The sequence below is a fragment of the Marmota monax genome, unplaced genomic scaffold (assembly GCF_021218885.2).
Source record: "Marmota monax isolate L192 unplaced genomic scaffold, Marmota_monax_Labrador192_F-V1.1 WCK01_AAM20220418_F8-fsc00061, whole genome shotgun sequence".
Lineage (NCBI taxonomy): Eukaryota > Metazoa > Chordata > Mammalia > Rodentia > Sciuridae > Marmota > Marmota monax.
Window position 1 is genome coordinate 20,059,365 of NW_026695230.1, and position 23,098 is coordinate 20,082,462.

Genomic DNA, 23,098 nt, shown 5'->3' on the forward strand with positions numbered 1-23,098 from the left:
CCTTAAAAACAATAATTATCATGACTTTAGAATGTACCCTCTAATTCAGTTTTTAATGTTTTTGTTATTTGGTGCTTTGAAATATTTATATAAATTACTGTATAGTAAATTATATTTTAGAGTTCTATTTATATAAATAAATACATCTTTCTTATCCCTTTAATTTGCTACACAGTTTTGTAGCATATAATTTAGCCAAATATTTATTAATAGACTTAAAATTGCTATTGATATCTTAGTACATGTCTCCATGTACTAATGGAAAAATGTATAATAGTTTCAGAGGTATGAATTTCTCTAGAACGTACTATCTAGAAATAGAATTGCTGGATCATAAGGTATGCACATTTTCTTTAGCAAGTTATTGTCAAATGGCTCTTCAAAGTTGTTCTTCCAATTTGGTTTTCCCCTACTCATTCAGTACTCCATAATTCTTTGTCTAGTACCCTTTATGCTCTCCCTTCCCTTGTGTACTGACTGCAATGTCCTAGACCCTATAGAACTTGTTATACTTTAAGTGTTCACTGGCTGGGGCTGAAGATTCATTGCAAATATCAGTTTTTTCTCAGTTTCATATTACTCAAATACATCTCTTCTGGAATATATCTCCATTTTTGCACTGGCTGATCACTTCCATGTGTGTGTTCCTAGCCTGTCCTTCTCCATTTTTGGGTGGAAGGGACAATGTCAGAGAGTTGTTTGGTGGTCTATAGAGCTTGCATATGGACTGTCTCTTGAGTTCATATTTTTGATGTTTGCTTCTTGCACTTAGTCTGTTGTCACTAAATCTCTGAGCTTCTTTTTCCCTTGGGTCCTTACCACAATTTCCTTGAAAATAAGTACTGCATTTGCTTCATTCCATAAATTTTATACAATTTGGCTATCACTGTTCTAAAAGCATCTTACAGTAATATTCAAACCATTTTTAGTTTTTGCTTTTCATCTTTTTTATTCTTTACTTTTCATTTTATTAGGTGGTTTGGTTTTTCTCAAACCACCTAACTATACTTCTAAAAATATCATTTATTAATTATCTCTTCCAAAAATACAAATTTCAAAATGTTTATTGCAACACAAAGTAAAGAAGATGAAGGAAAAACATGTTTCTCTCCTTCTAGCACCTCTTCCACTCCTAAGGTAATTTTTGTTAACATTTTACATCCTTTGACACCTTTTCATATGCTTATATGTACTTACACTAACATAGATATTTAGTGTTTAGGTTTTATTTATTTTTTAAAATTTTGAAATAATATATATTTTCTGCAATTTCCTTTTACTCATTGAGCAAATATTTAATGAGCAGCTACTTTATACCAGGTACTACACTTAGCTACCTAACAATAACATATTGCAGACATATTTCAGGTCAATAGATAGAGCTTTAATGTATTCTTTTTAAATAGCTGTATATACACTTCTGATTATGAGAATTATATATTTACATGCAGTTGTAAGAAATAATATAGAGAACATTTATAACATTTATCTAGTTTCTCCCAGTAATACCACCTTGAAAAACTATTGCACAGTATAATAGGGTATTCATATTGACGGTCAAGATACATAAAAGTTTCATTACCACAGGAATCCTTCTTTCTGCCCTTTTATAGATGTAGCCACCTCTTTTCTCCCCTCTCATACTTCTGTTAAGAACTCCCAGAAACCACTAATCTCTATATAATTTTGTCCTCTCAAGAATGTGAGTGGGATCATAGTAACATATAAGCTTTTAGGATTTGTTTTTCTTGGACTCTTCATAATTCCTTTGAGATTTATTGAAGTTGTTGTGTGTATCAATAGCTCATTCTTTTTCATTCATTCATTTTTTTTAAATCTAGGGTCACTCTACTACTTGGCTACATTCTCAGCTGTTTTTTGAGACAGGATCTTGCTAAGTTGCCAGGGCAGTCTTAACTAGCAATCCTTCTACCTTAGCCTCCCAAGTAGCTGAGATTATAGGTATGTGCTACCACTTTTGGCTAGTTCAGTAATTTTTAATTACCAAGTGGTATTATTTTATGGTATTTATGTACTAGTTTAGCCATATACTTGTTGAAGGACATCTGAGGTGTTTCCAGTTTTTGGCTATTGCTAATAAAGCTATGAACAATCATATATAACATTTATGGGAACAAAAAGTTTTGATTTCTCTGAGATAAATATTTAAGAGTACAGTTGCTGGGTCATGTTTAGATGTTTAGTTTAATAAACTAACTATATACTATAACACTCCTGCCACAGGTTGAATATTTATGCCACTCCCCTCATCCCACACCTCAATTCATCATATGTTGAAACTTAATCCCCAATTTAATGATATTGGAGATAAGCCTTTGAGCAGTGATTAGGTCATGAAGGTAAAGCCCTCTTGAACAGGGTTAGCGCCCTTAAAAAGGGACCTTAGAGAGCTTTCTCATCCCTTCCACCATATGATGAAACAGCAAGAAGACAGCTATGCATGAACCAGGAAGGAGACCCTTGCTAGATGCTGAATCTGTTGATGCCTTGGACTTGGACTTTCCATCCTTCAGAACTGTGAGAAGTAAATATTTTTTGTTAAAGTCAACCAGTCTATGTTATTTTTGTTGTAGAAGCAGAGGCTAGCTAAGACACTGCCAAACTCTTTTCTGAGTAGATATAATTTCTATCAACAATTTCTCATCTGAATGCCACTTATTTCCTTTTCTTATTTCAGTGGCTAGAACTCCCAATATGATGTTAAGATCAGCAAGAGTCAATATCTTTGCTATGTTCTTGACCTTGCCAAAAAAAAAAATATAAAAATCAATCTTTTACCATTAGTGTGATGTTAGCTGTAGGATTTTTCGCATTACTAAATTGCAATCATTCCCCTCTATTTCTAAGTTGATAAGTGTTTTAGACATGAAAAGATACTAAATTTTGTAAAAATTTTCTTTTTGCTCTAATTAATGCGATCTTATTTTTTATCTTGTTGATATAGTGAATTACATTGATGAATGTTTTGTATATTGTTGGATTTAATTTGCTAATGTTTATAATATAGAGTTCTTTTTTTGGTATGGTCACTCTTAAACTGGCCTCATATTGAGGTGGGAAGTGTCCTTTAGTCTATTGTTTTCTGGAAAAGATTGTGTTAAATTTGGCTAATCTTTTTTAAAGTTAAGAAGGATTCTCCAGTGAAATAAAGCAGGCCTGGAGATTTCTTTTTCAGAAGTTTTTAAGTTACATGTTTAATTTTTTATTAATTTTTTTATATATGACAGTGGAACACATTACAATTCATATTACACATATAGAGTACAATTTTTCATATCACTGCTTGTATACAAAGTATATTCATACCAGTTCGTGTCTTCATACATGTACTTTGGATAATGATGTCCATCACATTCCACCATCATTTCTAACCTCCTGCTCCCTCCCTTCCCTTCCCACCCTTATGTCCTTTCTAGAGTTCCTCTATTCCCACCATGCTCCGCCTTCCTATCCTGCTATGAATCAACCTCCTTATATCAGAGAAAACATTTGGAATTTGTATTTTTTTGGGATTGGCTAACTTCATTTAGCATTATCTTCTCTAACTCCAACCATTTACCTGAAAATGCCATGATTTTATTCTCTTATTGCTGAGTAATATTCCATTGTGTATATATGCCACATTTTTTTTATCCATTCATCTATTGAAGGGCATCCAGGTTGGTCCCATAGTTTAGCTATTGTAAATTGTGCTGCTATAAACATTGATGTGGGCTGTATCCCTATAGTATGCTGTTTTTAAGTCCTTTGGGTATAGACTGGGGAGAGGGATAGCTGGGTCAAATGGTGGTTCCATTCCAAGTTTTCCAAGGAATCTCCATACTGCTTTACATATTGACTGCACCAATTTGCAGTCCTACCAGCAGTGTATAAGTGTACCTTTCCCCCCACATCCTTGCCAACACTTATTGTTGTTTGTATTCATAATAGCTACCATTCTGACAGGAATGAGATGAAATCTTAGAGTAGTTTTGATTTGCATTTCTCTAATTGCTAGAAATGATGAACATTTTTCATGTATTTGTTGATTGGTTGTATATCCTCTTCTGAGAAGTATCTGTTCAGGTCCTTGGCACATTTATTGATTGGGTTATTTGGTTTTTTGGTGTTTATCTTTTTGAGTTCTTTATATACCCTAGAGATTAGGGTTCTATCTGATATGTGAGGGATAAAAATTTGCTCCCAGGATGTAGGCTCTCTATTCATCTCACAGATTGTTTCTTTTGCTGAGAAGAAATTTGTTAGTTTGAATTCATCCCATTTATTGATTCTTGATTTTAATTAATGTTTAATTTTTAAAATAATTATGGAACTACTCAGTTAATTTTATGAATTTTTGTGTTTTTTTGGTAGTATATAGTTTCTGAGGAGTTGGTTCATTTTTTCTAAATAATCATATTTATGAATGTAAAGTTGTATTTCTTTATTAGCTATCATGGTAATAGAGCCTACTGTGATATCCCCCATCTTATTCCTGATATTACTTGTATCTTTTTTTATCTTTATTAGTCTTTCTAGAGTTTGTTAGTTTTATTGCTGTTTTGAAGAGCAAACTTTTCATTTCACTAATTTCCCCCATATTACCAATTTTCAGTTTCATTAATTTCCAACCTTTATTATTTTCTTCCTTCTGTTTGCTTTGGGTTAATATTTTTCTTTTTTTTCCACTAGTTTATTGGGGTTGAATAGTAGATTGCTAATTTGAGGCCTTTCCTTTTTTCTGGTTTACGTTTGTGGTGCTATAAATGTCCTCTCAGAACTGCTTAAGCTACAATCCACACATTTTTATAATTTTATTTCCGTTCATCCAGTGCAATGTCTTTAAATAAACATTCTCTTATGATTTCATTTTTGATCCATAGTTTATTGAAAAGTATGTTATTTAATTTCCAGATTTTTAGAGATTCTCTTTGTTTCTCATTGTTATTGATTTACAATTTGATTTCATTATGGCCAGAGAATATAGGTCTGGGTGATTTCAGTTTTTTAAATTTGATGAGGCTTGTTTTATGACTCAGGATAGAATCAATTTTTGTGAATGTCTATGCGTACTTGGAAAACAAAATTATATTATGCTTTTGGATGGAAAGTTCTGTATACATTGGTTGGATTCTGTTGTTTGATCATGTTGGTCAGTTCTTCTATGTCCTTGTTGTTATTGTTTCTAGTAATTTTATCAGTTACCAGAAGAAAATAACTCAAATACCAAGTTGAACTTTGTTTGTTTATTCTTTCAGTTTTTGCTTCATGTATTTTGGGGATCTGTGCTTGGTGTGTGTGTATATGTCTTCTTGGTGAACTGATTATTGGGTCACTTTGTAGCTAGTAATTCCCTTTGCTGTGAAGTTCACTTTATCTGAAATTAATATAGTCACTCCTATTTTTTCTGGGTAAACATTTGCACGTTATATTTTTCTGTCCTTTTATTTTCAACACACTTATGTCATTTAGTTTTAAATTAATTTTTTATTTGTTCTAATTAGTCATACATGACAGCCGAATGCATTTTGACACATTGTACACAAATGGAGCACAACTTCTCATTCCTCTGGCTGTATACAATACGGAGTCACACTGGTCATGCAATTATACATGGGTATAGGGTGATAATATCCATCACATTCTACCATTCTCCCCACCACCACCCTCCTCCCCTCCCCTCATTACCTTCTGCCCAATCCAAAGTTCTTCCATTCTTCTTTAGCATCACCCCCCATTATGGATCAGCATCCGCATATCAGAGAGAACATTTGGCCTTTGGTTTTTTGGGATTGGCTTACTTCACTTAGCATGATATTTTCTAACTCCATCCATTTACCTGCAAATGCCATGATTTTATTCTCTTTTAATACTGAGTAATATTCCATTGTGTATATATGCCACAGTGTCTTCATCCATTTATCCATTGAAGGGCATCAAGGTTGTTGGTTCCACAGTTTAGCTATTGTGAATTATGCTGCTTTAATCATTGATGTGACTGTGTCAATGCAATATGCTGATTTTAAGCCCTTTGTGACACTTTGAGTTCTTCTTTTCCTATGTGTATCCCTTTAATTCTTTCATCTAATTGCTCTGGCCAGTGTTTCAAGAACTATGTTGAATAAAAGTGGTGAAAGAGGGCATCCTGTCTTGTTCCAATTTTCAGAGGGAATGCTTTCTTTTTTTCTCCATTTTAGAATGATATTGGCCTGGGGCTTAGCATAGATAGCCCTTATGATGTTGAGATATGCTTCTGTTATCCCTAGTTTTTCTAGTGTTTTGAACATGAAGGGGTGCTGTATTTTGTTAAATGCTTTTTCTGAATCTTTTGAGATAATCATATGATTCTTATCTTTAAGTCTATTGATGTGATGAATGACATTTATTAATTTCCGTATGTGAACCAACCTTGCATCCCTGGGATGAATCCCACTTGATTGTGGTGCACGATCTTTTTGATAGGTTTTTGTATTCGATTTGCCAGAATTTTAGCATCTATATTTATTAGAGATATTGGTCTGAAGTTTTCTTCCTTTGATGTGTCTTTGCTAGTTTTGGAATCAGGGTGATATTGGCTTCATACAATGAGTTTGGAAATGCTGCTTCTTTTTCTATTTCATGAAATAAATTGGAGAGTATTGGTATTAGTTCTTTCTTAAAGTTCTTATAGAACTCGGCTGTGTATCTATCTGGTCTTGGGCTTTTCTTGGTTGGTAGACTTTTGATGGTATCTTCTATTTTGTCGCTTGAAATTGATCAGTTTAAATTGTTTATATCATCCTGATTCAATTTGGGCTAATCATATGTATCTAGAAATTTGTCAATGCCTTCAATATTTTCTATTTTATTGGAGTACAATTTTCAAAATAATTTCTAATTATCTTCTGTATTTCTGTAGTGTCTGTCGTGATATTTCCTTTTTCATCATGTATGTTAGTAATTTGAGTTTTCTCTCTCTTTCTCTTCATTAGCATAGGTAAGGACCTGTCAATTTTATTTATTTTTTCAAAGAACCAACTTTTGGTTCTGTCAATTTTTTCAATTTTTTTTGTTTCAACTTCGTTGATTTCAGCTCTGATTTTAATTATTTCCTGTCTTTTACTGCTTTGGTGTTGATTTGTTCTTCTTTTTCTAGGGCTTTGAGATGTAATGTTAAGTAAGTCATTTATTTGTTGACTTTTTCTTCTTTTAAGAAATGAACTCCATGCAATGAACTTTCCTCTTAGAACTGCTTTCCTAATGTCCTAGAGATTATATGTTGTATCTGTGTTCTCATTCACCTCTAAAATTTTTTAGACTCCTCCTTGATGTCTTCTGCAACCCATTGTCATTCAATAGCATATTATTTAGTCTCCAAGTGTTGGGATAGCTTTTATTTCTTATTTTATCATTGATTTCTAATTTCATTTCATTTATGATCTGATAGAATGTAGGGTAGTATCTCTACATTTTTATATTTGCTAAGAGTTGCTTTGTGGCATAATATATGGTCTGTTTTAAAGAAGGATCTATGTGCTGCTGAGAAGAAAGTATATTCTCTTGTTGAAGTATGAAATATCCTATATATTTCAGTTAAGTCTAAGTTATTAATTGTATTATTGAGTACTATAGTTTCCTTATTCAGCTTTTGTTTGGAATATCTATCTTGTGATGGAAGAGGTGTGTTAAAGTCACCCAACATTATTATGTTGTGGTCTATTTGACTCTTTAACTTGAGAAGAGTTTGATGAATGTAGACGTTCCATTGTTTGGGGCATATATATATTTATAATTCTTAAGTTTTGTTGGTATATGGTTCCCTTGACAAGTATGTAGTATTCTTCTTTACCCTCTTTGATTGATTTTAGCTCGAAGTCTAGTTTATTTGATATGAGGATGGAAACCCCTGCTTGCTTCTGCAGTCCACGTGAGTGGCATGATTTTTCCCAACCCTTCACCTTTAGTCTGTGGATGTCTTTTTCTATGAGATGAGTCTCTTGGAGACAGTATATTATTGGGTCTTTTTTTTTAAATTCAATCTGCTAGTCTATGTCTTTTGAATGGTGAGTTTAGGCCATTAACATTCAGGGTTATTATTGAGACATTATTTGTATTCCCAGCCATTTTTGTTTATTTTTGGTTTTTAATGTGAGTTGGTTTCTCCTTTGAATAGATTTTTCTTTAGTGTTATACCTCTCTATGCTGATTTTCATCTCCTATTCGTGGAATATTTTGCTGAGGATGTTCTGTAGTTCAGGCTGTCTAGTTGTAAATTCTTTTAACTTTTGTTTATCATGGAGGATTTTTATTTCATCATTAAATCTAAAGCTTAATTTTGCTGGATATAAGATTCTTGGTTGGCATCCATTTTCTTTCAGAGCTTGGTATATGTTGTTCCATGATCTCCTGACTTTGAGGGTAAGGGTTGAAAAATCTGCTGAGTTACAAATTAGTCTCCCCCATATATGATCTGATTCCTATCTCTTGTAGCTTTTAAGATTCTATCCTTATTCTATGTGATAGGCATTTTCATTATAATGTGCCTTGGTGTAGATCTGTTGTAATTTTGTAAATTTGGTGTCCTGTAGGCCTCTTGTATTTGATTTTCCAATTCTTCTTCATGCTTGGGAAATTTTTTTTTTGGGGGGGGGAAATTTTTTGATATTATCTCTCGAAGAGATGGTGCATTCTTTGGTTTGAAACTCTGTGCCTTCCTCTATCCCAATAACTCTTAGATTTGGTTTTTGATGCTGCCCCATAATTCTTGGATGTTCTGTTTATGGTTTCTTACTGTCTTCACTGTGTGATCAGCTTTATTTTCCAGATTGTATACTTTGTCTTCATTATCTGACATTCTTTCTTCCAAGTGTTATAGTCTGTTGGTTATGCTTTCTATTGAGTTTTTTATTTTTAGATTTTTTGTATCCTTCATTTCAAGGATTTCTGACTTTTTTTTTCAGAGTCTCTCTCTCTTGAAGTAATCTTTTGCTTCATGCATTTGATCTCTTATCTCTTTGTTGGAGTGATCAATGTTTGCTTGTATTTGCTCATTTAGGTCCTTCTTTAATTCATAGAACATTTTAATTATGAACCTTCTATGACATTTCATCAACTTTGCCGGCCGTGGGTTCTGTTATTATAGTATCCTGGTTTGTTTGGGGCACTTTCCTTTCTTGTTTTTTTCATGTTGTCTATGTGTCTTTCTTTCTTGCAGCATGAATCTGAGATATTAGTTCCTTCCCTGTATTCTTGTAGTACCTGTGCAGATTGTCTATACCCCACCTTGATGTTGGGCTTCCAGACCCTGCTGGTGTCCCTCAATGTATGCTACTGCATCTAAAGGTGGTGGAGGCAATAGCCAAGGTAACTCGAGATAATAAGATAATAGTTAAGGTGCCCCAACATGGGAGCAATGTCTTACAGAGATGGGGTTGAAAGGGTGGGCCTCACACTCTTTTTGGGATGCCTGCTTTCAGATGCAGCTACTTCTAGGCCCTGTCTACTGTCAAAAAGTTAGGGTCTACTGCGTGGGGAAGGCTATGGCGATGACTGCAGTGTCCCAAGATGGAAGTGGATTAGGCATAGTGGGGGGGGCATGATCTTGGACTTACCCTGGACCCTGGGTCCTACACAGTCACTGTGGGTGGATCTGGGCTGGGCCTGGGCTCCTGTGGTAGTCTGATGGTTGGAAAAGGCAGTCCTTTGCCGGAGTCACCATTCTCCTTTTTCATTCTTCCCCCTCCTCCTCCCCAATCCCCTTTTGTACTCCACTGATCTCCCTTTCTGTTTTCTTTGAATTTTCCCCCTCTCATTCCTTCCCTGCTATTTTGGTCTAGCTTCTGTATTTGAGAGAAAATATTTGGCCCTTTACCTTTTGAGTCTTGCTTATTTCACTTAGCATAATGTTCTCTATTTCTATTTATTCACCAGAAAATGCCATAATTTCTTAAAGAAAGCTTCATGGCTAAGTAAATTCCATTGTGTATATATACCACATTTTAAAAAATCCATTCATCTATTTATGAGCAATTAGGTTGGTTTTATAACTTGGCTATTGTATTGCACTGCTATGAACATTGATAGGGCTATATCCCTACAGTATGCTGACTTTAGATCTTTTACATTTAGACTAAGAAATAGGATAGCTGGGTCATATGGTGGTTCTATTTCTAGTTTTTTGAAAGAATCTCCATGCAGCTTTCCAGAGTGGTTGTACTAATTTGCAGTCCTACTGACAATGTACTTTTTTCTCTACATCATCACCAACATTTATCATTTTTTGTTTTCTTGATGATTACCATTCTGAGTGGAATGAGAAGAAATCTCAATTTAGTTTTGATTTGCATTTCTCTGATTATTAGAGATGTTGAGCATTTTTCCATTTTTCTTTTTGGTTATTTGTATTTATTCTTTTGAGAAGTGTCTCTCTAGTTCTTTTGCCCCATATATCAACTAGGTTATTTTTTTGGTATTATTTTATGAGTTATTTTGTATTCTAGATATTAATACCTTATCTGAGGAGGAGGTGGCAAAGATCTCACTTTCTGTAGGCTTATGCTATTAATTGTTTCCTTTGTTGTGCAGAAATTTTTTAATATGATGCTGTCCCACTTACTGATTCTTGGTTTTATTTCTTATACTTTAGGAGTCTTGCTACGTGCTTAGTTCCTGTGCCAACATGTTGGAATGGTAGGAGTATATTTTCTTCCAGCAGTTTCAGAGTTTCTGGTCTAATTCCTAAGTCTTTGATCCATTTGAGTTGACTTTTGTACAGGATAAGAGATAGTGGGATTAAGTTTTGTTCTTCTACCTATGGATATCTAGTTTTTCCAGCATCACTTGTTAAAGTGACTATCTTTTGTCTGACATGTATTTTTGGTACTTCTGTCAACTATGGAATAGCAGTAAGTATGTGGATTTGTCTCTTAGTCTTCTATTCTATTCCATTGTCTTCATGACTGTTTTGGTGCTGAGACCATGCAGTTTTTGTTAGTACAGCTCTGTAGTATAATTTGAGGTCCTGTATTGTGATGCTTCCTGCATCACAATTCTTGGTCAGGATTGCTTTGACTATTCTGGGTGTCCTATTTTTTTAAAAGGAATTTTGGAACTGTTTTTTTTCTTGTTCTGTGAAGCATGTCATTGGTATTTTTATGGGGGTTATACTGAATCTGTATAACACTTTTGGTATTATTGCCATTTTGACAGTATTAATTCTCTATCCAAGACCATGGGAGGTCTTTCCATCTTCTAAGGTCCTTTTTAGTGTTTTATAGTTTTCACTGTGGAGGTTTTCTACCTCCTTGATCACATTTATTTCCAAGTTTTTTTATGTTATTCTGAAACAGATAGTTTTTCTAATTTATTTTTATGCAGATTCATTATTAGAATATAGGAAAGTGATTGATTTATGTATATTGATCTTATATTCTGCTACTTTGCTAAATTTCTTATCAGATGTAAAATCTTTTGGTAGTGTTTATTGGCCCTTCTAAATATATAATCATGTCATCAGCAAATAAGGATAATTTGACTTCTTATTTTCTTATTTGTATCCCTTTAATTTCATTCTCTTTTCTGATTGCTTCGGCTAGGGTTTCAAAGACTATGTTGAATAGGAATGGTGAGGAAATGCTTTCAGTTTTTCTCCAGTATGATTTGTCACATATAGTCTTTATAATATTGAGGTAATTTCCTTATATCCCTAGTTTCTTTAGTGTTTTAAACATGAATGAGGGCTGGACTTTGTCTAATGCTTTTTCTGCATCTCTTGAGATAATCACATGATTTTTGTCCTTAACTCTATGTGATGAATTACACTTATTGATTGCATATATTGAACCATCCTTGCCTCTCCTGGATGAAACCCACTGGATTCTGGTGCACTATTTTTAAATATGTTTTTGAATGGGGTTTGCCAGTATTTTATTAAGAATTTTTGCATCTGTTTGTCAGGGATATTGGTCTGAAGTTTTCTTTCCATGATATATCTTTGTCTGTTTTTGGAATCAGGGTGAAACTGACTTCATAGAATGAATTTGACAGTGCTCCCTCCTTTTCTATTTCATAGAATAATTTGAGGAGGCCAATCTCTGTTTTTTTAATTGGTATATTTAGATAACTTACAATTAAGGTAATTATTAATGGGTTAGAGTTTGTCTACCCTTTTATTGTTTGTTCTCTCTCTCTCTTTTTTTCTGTCTTCTGTTTGTTTTCTTGCCTCTCTGTGGATAACTTGAAATCTAATAGGATTACATCTTTTTTCTTTTACTTATAGTGCTTTGACTTGCATAGTTTTCTTAGTAATTGTTCTGTGAATTAAAATATACATGTCACTCATTCTCATCTGTTGTTGGTACAACTTTTTAGTGGAAATCTTACCAATTGTTTGTTCCTTTACTCTTTCCATTTTTAAATGTTACCATGTTGAATATCAGATGATGTTGTGACTTTTGTTTTAATCATTGCATATGATACAAAAACTCCATGAGAATTTTTCCATATTTCTGCTTCTTCCATTTGTTTACTTCTTTCTGATGCTCAAAAATTTTCTCTTTTTGACAAATACAGATACTCTTGTCACCTAACATTCCTCTCAGTATCAAGAATATTTTCACCAAAGAAACTCCTCTCTGCTTCCTCCCATTTCAGAGGCAATTACTATTATTATTGTTATTACTATATACTAGTTTTTGTCTGTAGAACCTAATATAAATGCAGTCATGCAGTATGTAGCTTTTTGTGTCTGGATTCTTTTATTAAATATAGGGATCTTGAGTTTTAGTTTGCCTTGCTGCATATTTAGTAGTTTCTGCATTTTAATTGGTGAATAATAGTCTGTTGTTTGAAAATATCATAATTTGTTTATTCAATCTCCTGTTGATAGATATTTGATCTATTTATTTATTTATTTTTGCTACTTATAAAGAAGTAGCAAAGGAATTTCTATTGAAGGCTTCTGTGGACTTATATTATTATTTCTCTTGGAATTTCTGGGTTTATGCCATTCTGTCTCTCTCTCTTTTTTTCTTGTATTGGCTTCCTAGTGATTTCTTTATTCCAAAAATTACAAGATGTGTTAGGAAGAATATTCTCTTTCTAAACAGTGTTAGATAAATTTTTTTTCCCCAGTTTTTTATGTGATAAAAGATACATATCATTAAATTTACTGCCTTAAACATTTTTGATTGTACAGTTCGAAGATACTAAGTATATTCACATTATCGTGGAAATAGCGCCCCCCCCCCAATTCATCTTCAGAATTCTGCATCTTGTAAAACTAAAATTCTGTGCCATTAAACAAATCCCCATTCCCTCTCCTCATAGTCCCTGGCAACCACCATTCTTTCTGTCTTAATAATTTTTACTATTATAAATAGTTCATATAAATGGAATCACACAGTATATTTCTGGATTATTTTGCTTAGAATAATGTCCTCAAAGTAGGTCAATGTGATTGTGTGTGTCGGAATTTCTGATATCTTAAGAGTTCAATAATATTCCATATAGCTGCATTTTGCTTACGCATTTATCTGTTGATGGACACTTGTGTTGCTTTCACATTTTAATAATGCTGCTGTGAATATGGCATATGATATTTCTTCAATATTCATCTTTCAATTATTTTGGGTATATTCCCAGAAGTAGAGTTGTTGGATCATGCAGTATTTTTCTTTTTAAAGAAAAACCACCATACTCTTTTTTAAAGACCACCATACTCGTTCCTTCAGCAGTTGTGTAATTTTTACATTCTCATCAACAATGCACAGTTTCTCCACATTCTGACCAGAAGTTGTTTTTTTTCTGATTTAAAAAAAATAGTTTTAATTTTTTAATAACAGTTATCCTGATGGTCAGGAGGTGGTATCTCACTGTGGTTTTCATTTGATTCCTTGAGTTATTGACCATCTAGGATTTCTTCAAAAGTATTACTCATCTCCCTTAATCAGTGTTTCAGGACTGAGTCTGAACACTTACATATTTACCTTAATATGTCTCTTTATTAGTACTTAGTGTCTCTAGGCCTCTGTTTTCCCATGTTCAAAATGAATATAACAGTGCATTTTTGCGTTGAGTTGTTCTGGGAGTTAAGTTAGATAATTTATGTTAAAAACTTACTACAGTAATGGGGACATAGTAAGGCCTTAATGAATGTTGGTTGTTATTATTTTATTGCTGGGATTTCTGTTATTGCTCTTGAGTCTTCAAATAATTTTTGTGCTTTTTGTTTGGGGGTACTAATTATCCCTAGAATTAGTGCTCCCTCTTGGCACTAGTGGAAGGGTTTTTATTTCTCACATGGTTCACTGACTATATGCTCAATAATCCCAGGGGTACCAAACACTTGTCTCCAGAGGAAGGAAGCTGATGGCTTCTCAGTCTCTAGATATAAGGGTTCTGTACAGGAAGGAGCAGTGAGAACCCCCCTCATGCCAACATAATTAGTCACCAACCTTCTCTTTTCATATCATTACTACTCTCTCACAGAGTAAGCAAATATTTTTTTAGCTCTTCTTTACCACTTTCACAGTCTATCAGCTGATACTGTGGTGTAGTAGGTAAGTTTCAGAGCATTGTAGTGGCAGAAGAGATTGGTGAGAGAGGAGAGAGAAAGGGGGTGTGTTTGTGTGTGTGTGTATTTAATAGCATATGTAAAGGAAAAAGCCTGAGCCTGGGACAGAGGAAATGGATATGGGGGGAAAGGGGTCAAAGGATGAGAGAAGGATTATAGCATAACATGCCATGGGGTGGGGAGTGTGGGTATTGGGAGAGACACCAGTGGAACTAGGTAGACACTGGTAGAAATAGAAATGAGAATGTAGAGAGGTGCTGGGAAAAGCACCTGAAGAAGTGGAGGAAAAGACTTCTTGTTTGCAGGTTTGAGGGAAGTTTATAGACCCATCAGAATCACACTGTACCAAGGAAGGGGAATATCAGTGGGAACTATTCATAAAATGGTTCAGAATTTGATCACTATCTTGTATTTGGTGAAGCAATGAAAGCTCCCAGAGAAAGATAACTCACTTATTCCATGGATTATTTGATCAAATATTTTTTAAAATATCTATAATGTGCCAGGCTCTGCTTAGTGCTAGGAAATTTTTAGTCACAAAGTGAGGAGCACTCTTGAAAAAATTTTTCTTGGTAATCTGGGGTAAGGCGTTTCTAAACCTGAAAGATCTTCCTCATTCTGTTTTCTGTCCTTCATTTTGCAGAAGAAATACAGACATTGGGTGAGGAAGAGGTTGTGCATGGATTATAGTATATGATGTTTACATATGACACACTACCATATGATTTCTCAAGTTGGAAAAAAATCCCTAAAATGTTTATTGGGAGTAAAAAAAAAAGGGTAGGTGGGCATTTTTCTTGAGGCATTTGTTCATTAAAAACATGAGTCATGGTGGTTACTGGAGCCTGGGATCAGGTAGGTGTTTGGAGAGATGTTGGTTAAAACATGCAGTATTTCATTTAGGCAGCAGAAATAAATTCAAGAGATCCATTGTACATCAATATATTCTATACTTAAAATTTCTGTGAGTAGATTTTAGGTGTTCTCACCACAAAATAAGTGTCTGAAGCAATACACGTTAGTTAGCTTTATTTAGCCATACCACATACAGTGTACTATACATGTATCAACATATATTATACACCTTAAATATATAAAATCTTTATTTGCTAATTAAAAATAAATAATTAAAAAGACCTGAGTCACTATTAAAGGGATGACAATGGAGTAAGGGAATCTCAGTGCCTCTTCAACATAGAAAAGATTAAAGCAAATCTAAAGCATTTGCTTTAGATTATGAAAGCATCTTATATGATGTTTTTAAGTGCCTGTGAGCAAGAGGGAGGTCATTAAAGTATAAATATAAATTTTCTTCATATATTAAAAGGTAAGCAATTTATAAATTTTAATATCACATTATGTGATGTATATAAATATATGTAACACTGAACCCCATTAATATGTACAATTAATGTATATTACTGAAAATGTTTAATAAAAGGAAACAAATTTCTTGTGACATAAAAACAAATCCTTCCATTTATTGCACCACAGACAGAGACTATCCTTATGCCCAGAGGTGGGTAGGTAGCTGTTTTGTCCATTAGGTATATGCCTTCAGTGTAGAGACTGTGCATTGTAAAGAACTTGAGTGGTGAAAAATTCTTGAGATCTGAAATACCTATGCAAGGAAATTGCAAAGTGAAATTAATACTTCTATAAACAGATGACTAGGTAATAAAAATAGGCAAAAAAGTAACTCCTTTATAGTTACTAACAATTATATCTGATGTGGTCTGTAGATAGGTACATTTAAATATGTTGTTATTCTTAATAGAGAATTTTAATAGACAGTCTTCTAAATTGGGATTGAGTGAGGACTTTAAAAGCCTTTATATAGCTCCCTAAAGAGAAAATGAGTAATACCAAAAAATAGAGCTGGGTAGGTACTTAAAGGGAGAAAAGAAGACACTGGGAAGAAAAAGGGACAGCAGAGTCTAGTCAGAGGCTGCAGGAAGTGGCTCCATTGTTCCTTAGCCTAGACTGAATCTGGTAGTTTGCACTCTAGTTACTTGGTTGTAGAGCTGAAGCTATTCCTGTCACTTCGTGATGTCCCTTGGACTTCTATAAATGATAGAAATAGTTTCTCTTTTCTTCGTCTGAGACAGATGGGTGCTTTTTAGAGCATTTGAAGGAAATCCATTAGGTAGTTCTGAGCCAAGCTAAGATCATCACTGGTGGACTTGCCTAGTGCTCCCTACAAAGCCCGTGGGTCTGAGTACAAGACACCAGTTCCATCTGAGAGATCTGGGATTGGGCTCCTTTTTTCTCTGTGGATACTTTTTCTATTCCCTTTATTCTTCTTTCCTCCTGGGAAAGGAGTTTTCTTTGATCATATTTGCGTGAAAAATAGGACTTTAATGTGGCTAAATAGTTATTAAGGTGTCTTGCCTACCAGAAAAAATACAATAAGATGATGGCCAATTTAATAATAACAATAAACAATAATAACCATTTTTCTGACCTTATATATATATTGAATCATTTAATCCTCACAATTACCTCATGAAGTTTATTATTGTCCACATTTTGTAAATGAATTTGAAAAAAAAAGGGAGGCATACAGAAATAAAGTGACTTGCCCAAGATCATCTAACTAGTCAGGAATGAACTGGAAAATGAACTGGGTAAGCCTGGTTCTAGAACTTAATGTTCTCACCTACTGTGCTGTGTTCTCTCCCATTTAATATGGCTCCTGGCCTCTTCTCTACCATTCTGGCTCCTTTGTTTTCCTCACTCTATTGGAATTTCTCTTAGAGCTTTGGCAGATACTTTCTGTAAACCTTTGGATGTGACTATTTATGCCTGCATGGTTCCTTTTTTCTCAAACAAGAACCCTTTCAAGGTGTAGGTAGAGAAGCAGCATGGCTGAGATGGAGCCCTCAGAAGCCACTGAATAAAATGAATATTCTTTCCATAGGTAGTAGGCTTCTTTTCATAACTTCATTAATGGTATCCAGGACTCACTGCCCCTCTCACATGCTGCCTTGGGTATATAGTGTCTCTCACTGCTGGGGCAATAGGATATATGAATTGTAAGCAGAAGGCAGGAATTGTTCTTATGAGGACTATATCTGGTACCTTACTATTTTATTGAGAAGGGATATGTAAATAGTAGGGTTGGGAGTGATAGTGGGAAGGCAAATATCCAATAAATTTCCTTCTAAGGAAACTGAATTTGTTTTCTGGTGAGAATTTTGCTTATATAAATTTGAGACCAACACTTTAATAAAATAGAGGCAGAGCAGTGTTACCACTTATCCTTCTCTGTGCATATCCCAGGAAACCTCAGCCTATCCTGTGAGTAGAAGTTAAACAAATATTTAAAATATATTGGCTTGGAGGATGTCAAATTATTAGCTTTACTGGGGTCTTTACTTATTGTATTCTGGCACTGCTCCTTTCCTTGTACCTACGTGAAGTACCATTGTTTCCTCCCAACAGCAAGTTATGTTTTAGTATATTTGCAGAGGCAGGAGGATAGACTTACAGATTGAGGATTTTCATTCCTTCACATAACTTCTTCCCTGGGCCTCTCTGAATATCTTTATTATAGAAACCAGCTAGTATTTATTTGATACCTTTATTCTGATTCTCTCCATACTCTCTCTATGCTCTTTTTCTTCATGTCTCCTTCTAGATGTCTAATAACTAATCCTTTCTGTAGTCTTAATAACTGATAGGTAGTTAGCTTCTGAAGGAAACAATTATTACCTGGTTGGAAGGCTAAGACAAGAAGGGCTCTGTAATTAACACTTTTTAGTAGCAGGGAAACCTGATTCTTTCTGGAGATTAGGGAAGAAGTGCATGGGAAGGAAGGCTGTGTTAATGGAGCCAGTAGAGGACGGGGCAGCAGAATGTATTGATTGACTTTATACAGAATTGTTTCCCTGGGAATCTTTGTTTTCTATGGGAAATGAGATCAAGAATCACTTGTATAGAACTGTCTGGGAAAGACCATGAGATGTTCAGAAGGAGTATCATGAAAATTGGCCCTCTTGGTTTCACTGGTATTGCTAGCTGCTTTTAGGGAAGATGTGAATCTCAGTCAGAACAGATAAATATATGTCTTAGGTTTCTTCTGAATTTTCACTTGGTACTCCATTTCCATGCACACGGAGCCACAGGTGCAAGTGTTCTATGAAATGTTCAAGGTAATAGCCAGATAAACTTAATATGATTAAATATAATCAAGTTAAAATTTAGTTTAGCTAATAGGTCTTCAGGATGGAGGTATATTGTTATGAACATTTTACAAAGTGGTATATCTTAAGAGGAGGTATTTTAGCATAAAATTTGGGTAAAGACATAGAAGGGGAGGGAAATTCAGATAAACACAGAAAGAGTAAAATCTTGGGGGAAAGGTACAAGTATAAAATGGGTTGGGGACAACTAATAATGTGGAAAGGGAAAAATGGATGAAAGAAAAAAAAGATAGAATGGGGCCAACATCATGGGGCATGTGGTGATGGGAGGAAAGTGCAACCTTTATTGTTTCTTGAAACAATTTGCCATGGAAGATCTATATGCAAATGAAGCACCAAGGGCCAGAAGTCATTCCTATGCCAGTGAGTATTCTCTAGGAGAACTTGCTGAAGAGTATAGCAGTTGAGAAAATCATGATGTCTTCTAATCTCTGCACATACTCAGGGATGCTTTCTGTTTTGGTCACTTTCAGCAGATGCAAAAGCCACTATAGAAAGAACCATAATGTTTATCATGACTTACACCAACTTTACTATCTTCCATCCTGGAGTTTTTGTCTTACTCGGCATCCCTGGGTTGGAGGCTTATCACATTTGGTTGTCAATACCCCTTTGCCTCATGTATATCACTGCACTCCTGGGAAACAGCATGCTGATAATGGTCATCATCACAGAACATAATCTTCACGAGCCCATGTATTTCTTCCTGTCTATGTTGGCCATCACTGATATCCTGCTATCAACCACTACTGTACCCAAGGCCCTAGCCATCTTTTGGCTGCATGCTCATGACATTACCTTTGATGCCTGTGTCACCCAAGTCTTCTTTGTCCACACAATGTTTGTGGGGGAGTTGGCCATCTTGTTAGCCATGGCCTTTGACCGCTTTGTGGCCATATGTGCCCCTCTGAGATATACAACGGTGCTAACATGGCCTGCTGTAGGAAGGATTGCTGTGGCCATTGTCATCCGAAGCTTCTGCATCATCTTCCCAGTGATCTTCTTGCTAAAGCGACTACCCTTCTGTCAAACCAATATCATCCCCCATTCATACTGTGAGCATATTGGAGTGGCCCGCTTAGCCTGTGCTGACATTACTGTTAACATCTGGTATGGCTTCTCAGTGCCCATTGTCATGGTCATCTTCGATGTTATTCTCATTGCTGTGTCTTACTCACTGATCCTCCGAGCAGTATTTCGTTTGCCCTCCCAGGATGCTCGGCACAAGGCCCTTAGCACTTGTGGGTCTCACCTTTGTGTCATCCTCATGTTTTATGTCCCATCATTCTTTACCTTATTGACCCACCGCTTTGGCCATAACATTCCGCGACATGTCCATATACTGCTAGCCAATCTTTATGTAGTGGTGCCACCAATGCTCAACCCTATTGTCTATGGTGTGAAGACTAAGCAGATTAGGGCGAGTGTAATTCACTGGTTCTTTGGCATCAAGACTTGGTGCTGTGCCTCCCCTTTAGGCTGATGAGTCCCCAAGAATTTTCATGCCCAGCTCTTTCTAGGAAACTAGGTGTGAAATATACAGACTTCCTGGACTTAGAGTATTTTTTTTCTTCCCACTTTTTAATCCTTTTACTTAACATACTACTCCTCCCCCAACTTTTCTTTTTTTCTCATCTAACTCTTCCTTTTTGCCTCCTTCTCCCTTTAACTTCATATATTCCGCCCTATAACCCAAAAAATGATCATTAAGTATATGTACCTCTAATATGAACAATTGGTGTCTTCAATAGACTAGATATACTCTAGAAGCACAGGAAACTGAACATTCATTACATTAAGGTAGGTTTTAAACAAATTAATAAAAATAATTTTGTATTTAACATCTGAAAAAGTTCCAATTTTTTAAAATCCCGAAATGTGCATTGATTCTTCATACAGAAGGAAGTAGATTTCCACCCACTTATACAATGGCAGGTGTTTTCAAAAACAGCTGGGCATACCCTTCAGCCACCTGGAAAATTTCATCTCATTCTTCAAATCTTAATTTAAGAATTGCCTTCCCTATGAGGTTTTTTCTAATTAATTTCTCCAGGCAAGCTCAGGTTCTTAGCTTTGCCTGTCTAGTACATATTATACAAATCTCTAAATATGTACAATATATTCTGATGGCTTCTTCCTTATTGTATCCTTAATTGACTGTAAACTCCTTGAAATTGGAAGCATGTGTGTTGTTCATATTTGTACCCTTAACACATTAAAATACCTCATAGATAATAAATGTTTGAAAAATGAATGAGAGTAATACAATTATCTCCCTGAACTCAGAACATGAATCTCTATGATGCATTGACATGATCAACTGACTTAGTCTACGAAAACTGTGATTAATAAACCAGGTCTTCCTGAAATAGTTTAGCAAGTCAGCTATCGATGTTCAGTACTGACTTTTCACACTATTGCTGTAATGTACAGGGAATAGACCAAGTAGGAGGAAGAAGGGTACTCTTAGTTCTCTCTTTTACCAGTGTCAGCATTAGGAATTATAGCACAGAGTTCCTGACCAGGTTAGCAAAACTTTAATATTGTCTTGGAGTTCACAGTCTTGACCCTCATTCTTTCATGCTTTTCTATTAAAGGTCATGCACATTCATTTCTTCAGCCACCACCCACACTAATGAGTCCTTCATCTCTCCTTCTCTAGTGTAGAATTTTTTTTTTTTTTTAGTTTTAGACACATAAATCCATGTATTAACTGGTTATCTCCTTCAGGATGTAGAACTCCCACTGAAGCCAACTTTTCTTCCTGTGTTCCTTTTCTTGTGAACTAGATTATGATGACCCCATCAACTTTTCTGAGCTGGGAACCCTGGAGTTTTTTTAACCTCTTCCTCTCAGGCCTGCTGCTCAATAAATTATTGGTTGGTACTGCTTTTGATATTAACACTACATAGTTATGTGGGTGGTATTTGGAGTCATTGGGATTCAAGTTTGTTCCCATTGTATTTTGGCTGTGTAAAGCTTGTGAAATTTTTTGAAGTTTTCATCTCCAGAATAAATAACAGTACAGGGCATCTTAATTGTGTTGTTGAGAAGGTTAAATGAAATAAAACTGTTTGTAAATATCTCTTAACATATCCTTAGCTTATAGTATATAAGAAATGTTTTGTTAATACTAGGTTATTTGTATTGTTAGTCTTCTTTTTAACACTGCCTCTACCAATTATTTATGGCCTTTATCATCTTTTACATTTATTAAATTAATTTCTTAATTGCTTTCAATGTTTTTAGTCTTTTATAATTTAACCTAAATTACAAAGTGACTCTAAATTAAGCATTGTCAAAGGTACAGCATATCAAGCTTCTTTCTGTCAAATACTTTGGAGGATTCTTCATTCTCCACAGAATGTCATATAGAATAGATATGAGATATCAATGGATGTTTTATACAAAAGTTCCATGGTCAAATAAGTATGGAAAATTCTAGCATTCTGCGACTCATTTACATGGCTGTTCAAGAAAAGTGTGTTTCTAATCTTTTTCTTTTCCTAAAACCTTGTCTAGTCATAATAGTGGGTGCATTTTGGTTGATGTTATTTGTTAATGTCAAACCTAATTGGTCTAGGACATCTCGTCCCCATAAATTTACGGGAAGATGATCCAATACATATGGCTGTATAGTTCCTTCACATCCTTCAGGATCCTTCCAATCTAATACCATTGCACTTCTATGGGGATTAGTCGCCATTCCTAGGCCTCGAAGCGTTTGAGTGGCTTGTTGTAATGGCCAATGTTTTGGCCATTCTTGACGAGAGATGATGCTAAGGTCTGCACCTGTATCCAGTATCCCATTAAATTCATGTCCTTGAATATTTAGTTTTAGCATGGGGCGAGAATCTAAATTTAAAGAAAGCATAGCCCAATCTACACCTGTGGAGCCTAATCCCTTGGAACCTCTTTCTACAGAATGACTGGAAAATTTATCATGTAGGCTGGGTATTATTAGTAACTGTGCTATTCTATCTCCTGGTGAAATTACTGATATACCCTTTGGAGAACTGGCTATAATTTTTATTTCACCTTCATAATCGGATCAATTACCCCAGGACTTATCATAAGTCCTTTTAGAGTATAAGAGCTGCGTCCTAATAATAAGCCTACTGTTCCTTTGGGAAGAGGTCCTTTCACCCCTGTGGGAATGATTTGAACTCCCATCTCTGGAGTTAGTACTGCTCTGGCGAAGGCGCAGATGTCCAACCCTGCGCTCCCTCTGGTTTGTCTGATGAGGGATCTGATGGACAATGTGTCCTGGGAACTACCCTGATGGTGTTGCTGGGTTCCTCCAGTGCTCCGTATATTTGTGGTTTTGGGCCCCGGAGCATTG

General features: G+C 35.1%; 1 protein-coding gene across 1 annotated transcript; it reads left to right on the forward strand.

Annotated features, from left to right (window-relative positions):
* Nucleotides 1-178: 178 nt before the first annotated feature.
* On the forward strand, nt 179-21,991 carry LOC124088515 (olfactory receptor 52B2). Its single transcript, XM_046438196.2, has one exon. It carries the CDS (start codon nt 19,262-19,264, stop codon nt 20,237-20,239), a length of 978 nt encoding a protein of 325 aa, XP_046294152.1. The 5' UTR covers nt 179-19,261; the 3' UTR covers nt 20,240-21,991.
* Nucleotides 21,992-23,098: the final 1,107 nt, after the last annotated feature.